Here is a 12756-nt window from a genome sequence, read left to right as displayed (position 1 = left end):
GTCAACTCCAGGTCTTCGTCTTCGTCCTCGTCAGCATCAGGTCAAAAGAAAGACAAAAAAGAAAGGTCGTGCCCGGAATCGAACCGGGATCGGCGGAATCAGAATCCGCAGTGATAACCAATTACACTACACAACCAGTTGTTGGAAGATGGGTGAATTTACTGCCATCATGATCGGAAGCTCACCTCGAGCTACTTATAAAAATCATGACAGCCTACAACTTACTAATAAATTCCTCCACTATGACAAAAAATCAAAGCCTTGAAAGCAATAAGCTAGCTGATTCAAGTTCCATGTATAAGAATCAGGATTGAAAGAGACAAAAAGAGGTCGTGCCCGGAATCGAACCGGGATCGGCGGAATCAGAATCCGCAGTGATAACCAATTACACTACACAACCTGTGATGAAAAATCGTCGAAATTTCTGCCAATATGAGGCTAAAAAGCAAATACTAAGCCATTGACCCAGTTCTTCCTCCTAGAGTCTTACCTACTAGGCCCCATATGTGGTCAGCAAAGCGCCTAGACGCTATTTTATTACGTATTGATCCAAACATACTATATGTACCATACCTAGACTCCTCTGATCCTCATCATCACGGGTAATACTATTTCATCACTTTACCTTGACAGCTGGGTTAAGAAAGTTATGTTCTGCTTTAGTTAACCAACTTGGATACTCATTGTGCATGAAGTTAGTTTTTTCCCCAGGTTGCGTTGAGCCGGAAACGTTTCAAACACCTGGGCATAATTCGTTAATCATCTTATCGGTAGTACTTGGTGATTAGGGTCGCAAAATATGGGTCTTACCGGCTGCATTTGACGTTATGCCTTGCATACTGGGGAAATGTGACTGTAACTATGCATTAGAGTTCTGTACCAAGATCGCCTTGGGGCCGTTGTGTGCTTTGGGAAATTAATCATAGCATAATACGAGGATCCGTGAAATCCTTTGGATTGTGCATTAGTGTTTAGGTATTAGGGGCCGGAAATTCAAAGACACGGTGCGGGCTCAGACTATGCAAAATGCTTATGAATTAAACCCTGGGCATAGCACGTCTGTCCATGTACGACCATTCTCGGCTCGCCCGGGGCTTCCACGAATAAAAGTTTGCAAATCCCACATTCTATTTAATTCTATATATCATCTGTACGACCAAAGAACGTCTTTGGGGTTTCCCGATCTAAAAATAGCCCCGTTGGCGTACATATCTACTCCGCTATGCAGGAAAAGAGTAAGGAGGATATCCCCTTGCCACCATTGACGTATTCCGGCTAATACCCCACCGAAGAATTCTCCAGCGATAGCAAGTCCAGTATACAGGATTTTCTGGACAGATATCGACCGGACCTCAAGCCGTTCGAGGACATATACCGGGATCTACACAGCCAACCCGAGTTATCAGGACAAGAAGAGCAGACAGCCAAACTAGCAGCCGAGCACTTGAAGTCTCTAGGCTATGATGTGCACACAGGGATCGGGGGTCACGGAGTAGCGGGTGTTCTCAGGAACGGAGATGGTCCAAAATTATTACTTCGAGCCGACATGGATGGTCTGCCTGTAGAGGAAAAAACCGGTTTACCCTATGCAAGTACTCGAGTCGTCAAGGGCCCAGATGGTGTCAGTACACCAGTTATGCATGCCTGCGGACACGATTCACATGTTACAACTCTCATGGCAGCCTCATCGCTGTTACATTCTGCGCGCGATCATTGGAGCGGAACGTTGATATGTATCTTCCAGCCGGCAGAAGAACATTTAACCGGTGCACAGGCAATGCTGGACGACGGACTATACGACAAGATACCAAAGCCAGATCTCGTACTTGCTCAGCATGTTATGCGGATGCGAGCTGGTACGGTCAGTATTCGCGAAGGCGCTTTCCTTACAGCTGCAGATGCCTTCGATGTGCGTGTTTTCGGCCGCGGCGGCCACGGGTCTTCGCCGCAGACAACTATCGACCCGATTATTATTGGTGCCTCGATTGTGATGCGCTTACAGACTATTGTATCTCGTGAGGTTGTTCCTGGGGAACTAGCTGTGGTGTCGTGTGGTAGCATCAATTCGGGTCATTCGTCGAATATCATTCCGGATTATCTAGATTTGCAGCTGAGCGTGCGGACCTTCAAGCCCGAAATACGTGAAAAGGTCTGCAAGGCTATCCATCGGATTGTTGAGGCAGAGTGCGAGGCTGGGGGCGCTGTTGAGAAACCTAGGATCACTCGGACATTCTCTGGCCCCTCTACAATCAACGATGAGAAGACGGTTAGCGCTCTTCGCTCTACATTCAAGTCGTTCTTCCAGGAGCGCCTCGTTGAAGTGGACCGTTCTGCTGCCAGCGAAGACTTCTCACTTTTGGCAACCGCTGCTGGAGCACCCTATGCCATGTGGATCTTTGGGGGGGGTTGACGAGAAAACATGGGACGATGCCGTGGCCAAAGGCACAGTCAACGAGCTGCCAAATAACCACTCGCCCTTCTTCGCTCCAGCTGTAGAGCCTACTCTAAAAACTGGTGTTGATGCGTTAGCATTGGGCGCACTGTCATTCTTAAAGCGAAAATGAGTTTTGAATATTCGCTGCATATTAGCTATTTCAATTTGCGAGTATCATGACATCGGGATATACTACATGTGAACATCAAAATAAACCCATCTCCTGATGCCAATGGGCCTGCGGTTTCGCCACATGAACAATAATCTTCCCCCTCGCTCGCCCCGAGCGGAGTTTCTCGAAAGCCTGAACCGTGTCCTCGAATTCATAAACACTATCCACCTGTGTCTGTAGATTACCTTCCTCCATCATCTCGCCGAGTTTAGTGAGGTGCTGCCCTGTATTCGTAAAGAAGAAGATCACATATTTCCTCTTCCCACCACCCAGGATCGAAGGCCAAGCCAGACGGCCAGCAAAAGTAAGCATAGACGATGCGCCGACCTGCACAAACACACCATCAGGTTTCAGGAAATGATGACACTGGAAGTATAACGGAGAAGGAAGACCGATATGATCAATTATATGGTCGTAAATCACACCCTGCCGCTTGATTCCGGCCACGAGGTCTTCCTCAGCAGCGTAGTCGACCACTTTGTCAGCGCCCATTCGGTAACAGAGCTCGACATTCCGCGTCGAGCAGGTCACAGTAACATGACAGCCCATGTTCTTAGCAATCTGAATTGCAAACAACCCGCAGCCCCCCGAGCCACCATTGATGAAGACTTTATCGCCTTCCTTCACGTATCCAAGAAGTGACTGGTACGCCGACTGGCCAGCGATGCCAATACCAGCAGCCTGGTCTATTTCCACGCCCTCTGGGAGAGGCGAAACAAATAAAGCCGGGATAGAAAGATACTCGCCCAGAGAGCCAAATTTCATTGGACGACTATGCGACCCATAGACGAGTTGACCCGGTTTGAAATGCGCGGCGCTCGGCCCGGTGCTCACGACGCGACCGCAGAAGTCCATGCCGGGAGTAGCGGGCATCCCAATCACTAGATGGGTGGCAGCGATGCCCATTTCGGGGACTTTGAAGTCCGCTGGGTTCAAGCCGGCGGAAAGAACTTTGACGATCACCTCATTGGTGCGGGGGACAGGTGGTGCGCGGATGGAGTATTTGAGCTCGAGATTCTTCTCCAGACCACCGCTTGTGCCAGTGTACAGCCAAGCTTTCATGTTTTCGGGATGAGCTTCGGCCATAATGGGCGGCTCTGTGGGTCCCGTACTCATATTGGGTAGGGGCTTCTTTTGGCTGTCTGTAGAAAGCTGGATAGGGAATTCTTTGTCGAGGCTTGTTTGGTGCCACGCACGACTTTCCTAATCGGGTGCTGCACACCGAATGTCTGGCGGCTTCAAGTGACGAGTGAGAAGGTGAGTAAGAATCAACCGTGATGCAGGCTGTGCTGGGTGCTTATTGCCGATAGTCAGGCGTCCTGAAGCGATGATTTCACCTTCATCTTCACCCTGGTTGTTGGTCGTTCCAAAGTTAAGTGGGGCGGGTGAGGAACGCACTGGCCACGAAGTGCTTAGGGGGTTGGCCCGCCAAGACTCTACCATTGATGAATTGTTTTCATTTGACAAGTATGGGTGTAAAAAATATATAGACATTGCTCTCTAAACCCGCTCAACAAAAGGGTATAAATCCATCTCTTGGGTCAGAGTCTCGTTAAGTAAAATCTGAGCCTTCGCTATACCTATAGATTCGCGTAAGAAGCCGATCATCCTTCGAAACCAGGTCCCCCTTGACAGAGAGTCCATTTTCTTGACCAATTTATGATGTAGGCATAGGGAGCTGGTGTATGCGGGCCAAAGAGTCATGTAGCCCCAAAGAGTGGGAATATCAGTCGCTGAAGCAAAATCGGAAGAACCATCAAAGGAGAGAGCCAGGAAGTATGGTATTGAATAGGAAATCTCAGTGGTCAAAGATATAAGCAGATCAATCGTGCGGGCTTCCAATCCGGAGTATTTTGACTTTATTAAATATGGTCGTTGGTGTAAAAATTCGAGAAGGGTGATGTTCAAGCGAATGCGAGTTGCTCGGCACAGGATCCATTTGCTAGCTGCTATGCGGTTCGGGTATGAATACATTTGCTCGGGGGCGCCGGGGCCTGAAAGTAGTTCTTTCGACCAATTTGGACGCTTGATATGTGAGACGAGGTTGAGAGTCACATCGGACCATTCTGGAGGCAGATATGCGGTCCATCCCTCTAGCCTTAGGTCGAGTTCGAGGGTTTCGTTGAGAATATCTAGGTTCGTTTGATTGGTAGAGCTTTCAAAGCCACCACATGCCCCGAGCATAGAGCAAACTCTCGCGGAATCGGACATCAAAATAATCAGACGTTTTTTGGGATCATATTCAAACGGTATTTGTTGGATCCAACGATCGAGATGCGGTGGTGGACATTTTCGTTCTGTCAAGTAGTAAACGACCTAAATAAAATTAGCACCCTGGAGAGGAGGGGGGGGGGGTTCCATTGCTATAGATGTCATATATAACATACCAGATGAGAGCATAATATTGAAAGATAGCTGGAGGCGTCCTTTAGACTGGTATTATCCCTATGGGCAATAACAGATTGGGTGCCTTGCATGTGCGTTATCCACGAGCCGTCGCGTTTAGAAGACGTGAACATCTGGAAGCGGTTAGCTTATATGAATTATATTATCCGGCTAGTAGAAGGTATATTTACCTACCTCATATAAGCTGAAGAGAAATATCACCATCAAAGCCTCGTCCCGTTGCATCTCATCGGGGTCTGACATTAGCATGGCAAGCTGTTGCAATGCCTCACCGTAGAGCAACCTGCTTGCTTCGTTTGCTTCTTGACACCCGTAGCGACCGTGGTAGTTAGCATGGGCAAGGGCTTTAACGACTGTGAAAATGCACGAGTCCTCGGCTGCAGTTTCAAGGATCTTGGGGAGTTTGTCTATCACCCCGGGGAATCTCATAAAATCATAGCAGAAGCGATTATACGCCAGTTGAGCCAGTGAATCATTTGGATATTCCTGGTTTGGTACTTCTGTTCTAAATTCGGCGCGCTGTCGCCATTTCTTTGTCGCAATGGACTGCGCCTTTGAATTTTGGTCACGGTGAAGCCGGTCAAAATCAGCTTGATAGACGCAATCGCGAGAGCCTTTGTGGCATCTTTGACATTTTGGCTTGCCCTCGTCGCACTGTGCCGTTTTGTTAGACGAAATTGTTTTCTGAAGTGCCGGTAGGATCTGGGGGAATACCTTGACTTTTAATTCCCTGCATCGTCGGCATCCTTTACTCGGCCCGCGATTGTTCGGCATTACGTCTCTGATATATTAACTAGCAGATATGTGGAGTTAGATGCGAGGCCCGTGAACTTTGATTGTTGGGGGAGGTGGGAAAGGAGGGTTTTGGGGCCCTATTTACTGTTGCCTCGAGGCTGTTGTTCAAACTGGGCGGGTTCACAGCCCCAATTGCCCTTCGCTGATAGGCTTACCGCAAAAGCTGCTTCAAATCGCCTAGCGTCTCACGAATGGCCCCCACCTGGTAAGTGGGCGAGTGTCAACCAATAAGCTTGAGAAATCTTGGGATTGTCGACCGCATCTGCTTCCCCATTTGGAATGCAGGTTGCAAGGCTTGTTTAGGGCTGATGGCGCCAAGCTGAAGACTTGGATAAGCACGATTTACCTTCTTTTGTGGAGAATTTGGAAGTTGATCATGTCTCAGAGTAATCAGTAGCATCCGGACTCAACGGGGCTGCGCAAAATCAGTCTGCACTCGTTCGCGACTATAAAGGTCAATGTCTGCCTCTGTGCTGTCTTCAAAATAATTATACAACAGGATTCACTTCCGACCACCATCATTCCAGGTCAAAATTGACCATTTTCCCGAAGAACCAGTACTTTATAATCTCAACGGCGGCCGAATTTCTCGACTACTATTCAGACTCAGAATGGGGATTTTTAGCCATGATGACCACAGCAATACAACTTGCCCGATGCCGAAACATCTTGTTGCTGGTGCGCGATTCGATCTCAATGGATGGACTCGAATTGGAACCCCAAACTAATTTTGCTTTCGAACAGATGCACCTGATAACATTGTCGGTGACCTTACTTTTCACCAATTTAATATGATCCTCTCTGGCGCTTGCACGGGCCTCACTTGTTTGGTGATATTCACGTCTATGTTTAACCATGCAATTCACTTGAGCGATCCGAATAAACAGACTAAGTAAGTTCGGCTCTCCTATTCTATGACAATGAAATTACTGGCTCTAGGGGATACCTGCTAACTGGCACGACATGAAGAATTATGAGAATCGCCTCTATGTTCCCGATTTACTCGATCTTCTCATTGCTTTCGATCTGTTTCCCAGACACATATGTCTATCTAAACGGATGGGTCAAGTTCTTCCAAGGAATTGCAATGTATTCCTTTTTTATGCTGCTATGCGACTTTCTTGCGCCCAACGACCGACACCGAGTCGAGTTCTTTGCATCTCTCAGAATTCCCAGCAGATTCGATAAAAGCAATACAACAGACGGACTGTCGTGGTTGAAGGTTAGTAACCCAAAATTTAAGTTATAGCCAACGACTCAACTAACCCACTATACTTTCAGCGAAGTTGGTTTGTGGTTCTGCAGTATCCATTTGTCGCATTTATTCTCGCTATAGCGCAATGCATTACGGAGGCACAAGGGACCTACTGTCTCGAAAGTAAAGATAAACATTTTGCTCATTTCTGGGTAAGTGAACTGTGTGCCTTTCAAATTTGAGAGATTATCTATGACTAACGTGGCAAACAGATAAACATTATTGGAATCTTATCGCTCGGCGTAGCGATCGTCGCCATTCTCGGATTTTACACCAACCTCAAGGGTTATATGAAAGAGCATCAACCACTGCTTAAGCTCCTCGCTTTTAAGCTTGTTGTTGGTCTTGAGTTCTTGGAACAGGTTAGATAATTCAGCCCAACGAGCCGGAGGACTAAATTGTGACAAAATCTGACAATTCAAAAGATTATATTTACGATTCTGCACTCCACCGACGCCCTCAAGCCGTCCGATACGCTAAGCTACGCAGACACAATCATAGGCTTGCCCACCTTGCTTATCTGTCTTCAAATGGTTCCATTCGCATTTTTATTTTACTACGCGTACTCTGTCAAGCCATACAAGACGTCAAATGCCCGTGTCAAGCATAGCAGTGATTCTCAACAATATCTTGCCGTTGTCGACAGCGAGACCGGTGGCCACTACATCAAACGGTACCAGGGAGGCCCGTTGGGGGTTTTCGCATGGCTTGCATTGTTCAACCCGGTAGATTTCTTCCGAGATATCAAATCGGCATTTGATATGATCCACAATGCTAGGACAGGCCCATCGAGGGAGGCCGGAATGAACATGCCAGGTTACCGGATGTAGATTCGGGGCCTGAGGTGTGACTTTGAGTGTACCTTAAACTGCTATAATTTAATTGATTATTTTCATATTTGATACAACACCCGTGGACGACTTCCAATGTCCACCTGGGCACTTGAAATTGTTTGCAGATTTCTAATCTACTACTAGTAGTACTAGGGTATGTTGGTTTGCATCGTCATCTATATATTTTAGACATCACCTAACCCAATAAATTTAGTCATGTAGTAGTAGTAACTTGAAATGGCTCTCGTTAATATGACGGTATACTAATGGCCATGTAATTAAAGTTATGCTAGGTCAAAACGTTGATTTTCTATCCTCAAATTTAATCCAGTTGCCGAGTTCGGAATATCAGTACCGCTCTCGGTGCATAAGAGGGCACATTAATTCTAAGCAATATCAGCAACTTGAGGGTTTGTCCCGACCGACGCTAGCATTTTTCTTTCCTTTCTTTGATTTGTGGATATGATTCTTTTTCCCAAGCAGAATTCATCTAAAACGGTTGTGTAGTGTAATTGGTTATCACTGCGGATTCTGATTCCGCCGATCCCGGTTCGATTCCGGGCACGACCTCTCTTTTTGTCAGTTTTCACCAACTGCCGGGTGTCAGAATGTGTTTATTTTAGCTGCGTGAAAACCTTGCAGCAATAAAATACACGAATTCGTTTTTCTGAAAGCAACCCACAATTCCTTCTTTTTCGTTGATATGCTTGCTATTTGCTAGAATAGCGCAGTCCTCTGACTAGGGCCTCTATATATAACGCTTCACTTTCTATTTTATTTCTCCAACCATAGATAAAAACCATGTCGACCACAAGCGGAGAGGAAGCACTTTGAGCATCTCATAGCTCAGAACCCAGGACAACATCTTTTCATCTGTTGCTTATGTTATAATTGGTGCACAAGGAGTCATGTTAATACTACAATGCGTAAAGTGTTCGTCGTCTACACGCTCTCTGATAATGCTGGAGTTTGAAGAATTCGGCAAGCGATTCCACGTGAACATACCTCCAACCAACGGGGATGAGCAGAAAAACTTCGAGGACAATCCCGACGATGACGATGGTCGCGAGCCTGAAAGGAGTGGAAAATTTACGCCACCAGCTTGGTTGCTGTTCCTGTACTCGGTCCTGGTCTTGTTGTTGATCCTGTTTCCCATTCTCACCCTGTGCCTGCCCTTGTGCCTGTGCTTCCCCTGTTGCTGTGGCGAATACAGAGACTCGGAGCTTCTTGAGGAGTAGTACAAGTAGAGTACGAATCTGCCAAAATCCTCTTAGTAAATGTTATGGAACCAGCAGAGAGAGTTTTACATGACATGAGAGCCGACCCAGTCAGCTGAAAATTGCCAAACATCCCTCATTTCAATGATACATTGATCTGTGGGGTTTTTATCGCGACACCCTTGCTGTATCTTCCATGCCGATGGTAGTACCAAGATGTTGGCGAGGCAGCTTGTGGCATAGATTGAGCGTAGTAAAATAAAGATGGGTGATATCCCATAAGTTCGTGAACGACCCTTGATGCGCAAATGTTGAGGGATATAGGAGATGAGAATCAACAGGACGAGAAGGCTACCTAGGTCAGTATTCCGGAGCGACTTGAGAGAAACTCGACGTACAGATTCAACACTTTCCCCAGTGTGGAGGACCGGAGCGCGTCCCTGTCGCTGTAGTCCAGTAGATCCATCTTAAGATAAAATGGACGATGTTAAGTTGGCAAGATACCACATTGTACTAAAACGAGGAGAAGAGAGGCTGCGGGAGAATCAAGTATCAACCTTGGAACACTCCAAAGTTGGGGGCCTAGCTTGGCAACATACTTGCAATCATTTTGGCGTTTTTACGGCCCCAAAGGGAACCATATCTAGGCGAATTTAGTTGACCACGGCGGTTTCACAGGTTTCCGACCGATAAATCTATTTGATTCAGCCTTGATTCCCAAAATACTCTCAGCCCAATTTTAGAAAATTTATTCCGTGGACATGTTGGCCGATCTGCTTTGCCTCTCAGGCCTTCATTGGCGCTAATGCCAGGCCCTTGCCCACAGGACATCGACATCTCCCCTTCTTCCTCACCTATCGAGGCCCCTTACCCAACCACAGCCAAACTTTTGATAGCCTCAAAATGGATCGCCACGTCAGACTCGACATCCATGTTCCTCCTATCCTCTCCTACTCGGATCCTAAAGATCCTCAACTCACTTTGACTTTTAACCTAATCGACAGCGCCACCCCGGTGACGCTCGTTCGACTGGATGCTGGGCTGGTCCCTATTGTCAACTGTCTTACAATCTCCGAAGCTGATACCGGGATCATACCCCAATTACCCACGGTCGACACTTATCGCAAAGGGTCCCCGGGTACAACGAACCAAGAAGATATGGATCGCTTGCTCACACTGCACCCTGACATCCCGTACGTGATGTCTCAGAGCTTTAGACCGCTTGGGCATGAGAAATTCACACCAGAGGATACCGGCGCAATGAGCGAAGATAAATACAGATTTTGGAGGTTCGGAATGCACTTGTTGAAAACAGGACAGCCGTATCGCTTGAATGTGATCGAGGGCCTAGGTACATATGCGTGGATGGAGGGGGATAAAACCAATTTGTTCGGCAAGCCTTGGGAGAACTCTCCAGTTAAGATACCTATTTTACCAGGGCAAGGAATGGAATTTCGGATAGAGGACGTAATCTAGAAGTCGACGTATCCTATCTTTTTAATAACAGCATGGAATCTGCCACGATACCGGCTGGGAGATGATAAATGAATGCCAAGGATGAAAGTAGTGGTGATATGAAAGATAGAATCATAGGTAGCGAAGCTATCTAGAACACGGAAGCATGGCACAGCGGCCTGAATGCCTGAGGCTGGGGGCTGTGACACCCACGCCCCAAAAAAATTGATGATATGTATTCTTCTATATTGTTCGGTAACGGACAATAATTTTGTAGCGGAGACTTCGTCGTGTAACTATGAAGAGCCGTTCATCACAATCTCAGGCATCGTCACTGCCACCTTCAGGGCGCCATGCTTGGATGGTTCCCCAAATGCTTCATAAGCATTATGAATGTCATCGAATGAGAAATCTGCACAGAAGTCAGTATGAGCGAGGGTGACAGATTTCATGATGCCTACTGTGTGAGATCAAGAAATGAGGGTCGATGCTACCAGTCTTTACCATGTTTAGTATATCTGGAGTGCTAACGGCATCGATGAGTCTGGTCCTCAAACCTGTTGAGAAATCATTAGCAATTGCTAGTCCCGAAGTGGGGATATGGGGATATGGGGGATGTACAAATATTACGATTCCAGAGTTTCTCTAGGTGCAACTCGCATGACTCGCCGAAGACACCCAGGCTGGCTATGGTTCCACCAGCACCTACCAGCGCCTGCGCAATCTCAAAAGACTGCGGCGTTCCCACTGCCTCAATCACTACATCAAATCCCCGTTCCTGAGTAACCGATAGAGCAGATGAAATCGCAGCATCTTGACCATCAAGGACACTGAATGTATGATCGGCACCCATGGATGTGGCGGTCTCGAGTCTAGGATGACCCCTTCCAACGACGGCCGTCATTGAAGGACTGAACAGCTTCCTCGCCATCTGGAGAATGGTCAAACCGATAGGACCCGTCCCTATAATAGCCACAGTAGACCCGGGCTGGATGTCGCCGTTCAGGATCCCACATTCGTATGAAGTTGGAACGGTATCAGAAAGAGTCACCGCAACTTTCTGGTCGATGCTCTCTGGCAGCACATGAAGAGATAATGGGGAATGAGGGATGCGTACATACTCGGCCTGGGTCCCGTCAATCTTATTTCCGAGGATCCAACCACCTGTTTCACATTGAGATGGCATCTTCCTCCGACAATAATAGCAGGCACCGCAGCTTGTGATGCAAGAAATGACTACTATTTGGCCGACAGTGAAGTTCGTGACATCGGTACCAAGAGAGTCAATAATTCCAACTCCTTCATGGCCCAGAATGCGGCCTGGAGTACATGTTGAGACATGGCCTTGTAAGATATGCAAATCTGTTCCACATATAGTGGTATGAAGAACCCTGATAATGGCGTCGGTGGGATCTAGAATCACTGGCTTTGGACGATCTTCGACTGAGATCTTACTTTCACCAGTGTAAACAACGGCTTTCATGTTGGTGGATGGTTTCGGAACTTGTAATTTAAATAGGGTCTCAAATGTCAGACAAAAAAAGAGAAAAATGAAAGACGAACCTACCAGGTTTTCTGATTTTATACTGTGCTGACGTTTTTGCCCTCAGAAAAGTAAAGAACCTTTTTGGAAGAAAAACACGATACTCCGTAGGATTAACAGCATTGCTCCGCCGAGGCTATGCAAGCGAAAGTGACTAGTGACTAGTGACGAGCCATTTTGCTCTGGGGAAGTTCTAACCGATAAGCAGATGAGTGTTAGTTGAAAGCGACTAGTTACTAGTACCTATTGGCAAGGAAAATGACTCGAAGGCAGTTTGACACGATGCAACTAAAGCAGAGACAGACTAGTTATGCATGCAGATGGCTTGGTTTAGAAGAGATATTTTTGCCGAGGGACTTCTATGGGCTGAAGGGTTTCATCTGCAACTATGTTTGCTACCTTTATCTTACCAGGTTTTACCCCTCAAATTAGTATTCATCCACATCAAATCAACGACAATTGCGAGAAGCTAGGCGGTTAATTTTTCTTGAGTTTGACGGGCATATGACGGATAGTCGAGCGCCCAGACCCTACTCGTATATCGCTCCCGCATGACGATCTGCCGTTTTGTCAAGGACATTTCCATGAGCTTCGCATTTGGTTTCTTTGCGGTCGTAATTACGGAAAAAAATAAAATGAAAGGAAA

At 46.9% G+C, this 12756-nt stretch overlaps 7 protein-coding genes across 7 annotated transcripts; 4 read left to right on the top strand and 3 right to left on the bottom strand.

Moving 5' to 3' along the window:
* Positions 1 to 1222: 1222 nt before the first annotated feature.
* Positions 1223 to 2410, top strand: N7481_006344 (putative zinc metallopeptidase; the record flags this gene model as incomplete). The annotated part of the gene is made up of 2 exons (XM_057265563.1): positions 1223 to 1266; positions 1303 to 2410. The coding sequence occupies 2 exons, from the start codon at positions 1223 to 1225 to the stop codon at positions 2408 to 2410; spliced, it is 1152 nt and encodes a 383-aa protein (XP_057123283.1).
* Positions 2411 to 2639: 229 nt separating this feature from the next.
* On the bottom strand, positions 2640 to 3692 carry N7481_006343 (NAD(P)-dependent alcohol dehydrogenase; the record flags this gene model as incomplete). Its single annotated transcript, XM_057265562.1, has 1 exon — positions 2640 to 3692. The coding sequence occupies one exon, from the start codon at positions 3690 to 3692 to the stop codon at positions 2640 to 2642; it is 1053 nt and encodes a 350-aa protein (XP_057123282.1).
* A 414-nt stretch (positions 3693 to 4106) lies between these two features.
* On the bottom strand, positions 4107 to 5786 carry N7481_006342 (Zn(II)2Cys6 transcription factor; the record flags this gene model as incomplete). Its single annotated transcript, XM_057265561.1, has 3 exons — positions 4107 to 4922; positions 4994 to 5125; positions 5187 to 5786. 3 exons carry the CDS (start codon positions 5784 to 5786, stop codon positions 4107 to 4109), a joined length of 1548 nt encoding a protein of 515 aa, XP_057123281.1.
* A 632-nt stretch (positions 5787 to 6418) lies between these two features.
* Positions 6419 to 7892, top strand: N7481_006341 (OSTA/TMEM184 family protein; the record flags this gene model as incomplete). Its single annotated transcript, XM_057265560.1, has 6 exons — positions 6419 to 6485; positions 6552 to 6699; positions 6777 to 7029; positions 7089 to 7214; positions 7275 to 7424; positions 7488 to 7892. The coding sequence occupies 6 exons, from the start codon at positions 6419 to 6421 to the stop codon at positions 7890 to 7892; spliced, it is 1149 nt and encodes a 382-aa protein (XP_057123280.1).
* A 962-nt stretch (positions 7893 to 8854) lies between these two features.
* Positions 8855 to 9133, top strand: N7481_006340 (uncharacterized protein; the record flags this gene model as incomplete). Its single annotated transcript, XM_057265559.1, has 1 exon — positions 8855 to 9133. One exon carries the CDS (start codon positions 8855 to 8857, stop codon positions 9131 to 9133), a length of 279 nt encoding a protein of 92 aa, XP_057123279.1.
* An 882-nt stretch (positions 9134 to 10015) lies between these two features.
* N7481_006339 (uncharacterized protein) lies at positions 10016 to 10588 on the top strand (the record flags this gene model as incomplete). The annotated part of the gene is made up of 1 exon (XM_057265558.1): positions 10016 to 10588. One exon carries the CDS (start codon positions 10016 to 10018, stop codon positions 10586 to 10588), a length of 573 nt encoding a protein of 190 aa, XP_057123278.1.
* A 275-nt stretch (positions 10589 to 10863) lies between these two features.
* Positions 10864 to 12050, bottom strand: N7481_006338 (putative zinc-containing alcohol dehydrogenase; the record flags this gene model as incomplete). Its single annotated transcript, XM_057265557.1, has 3 exons — positions 10864 to 10979; positions 11029 to 11124; positions 11189 to 12050. The coding sequence occupies 3 exons, from the start codon at positions 12048 to 12050 to the stop codon at positions 10864 to 10866; spliced, it is 1074 nt and encodes a 357-aa protein (XP_057123277.1).
* Positions 12051 to 12756: the final 706 nt, after the last annotated feature.

The sequence above is a fragment of the Penicillium waksmanii genome, assembly GCF_028829765.1.
Source record: "Penicillium waksmanii strain IBT 27052 chromosome Unknown utg000005l:1.0-5232799.0:1.0-5237142.0, whole genome shotgun sequence".
NCBI classification, from domain to species: Eukaryota; Fungi; Ascomycota; class Eurotiomycetes; order Eurotiales; family Aspergillaceae; genus Penicillium; species Penicillium waksmanii.
This window is presented reverse-complemented; position numbering and strand designations above follow the sequence as displayed.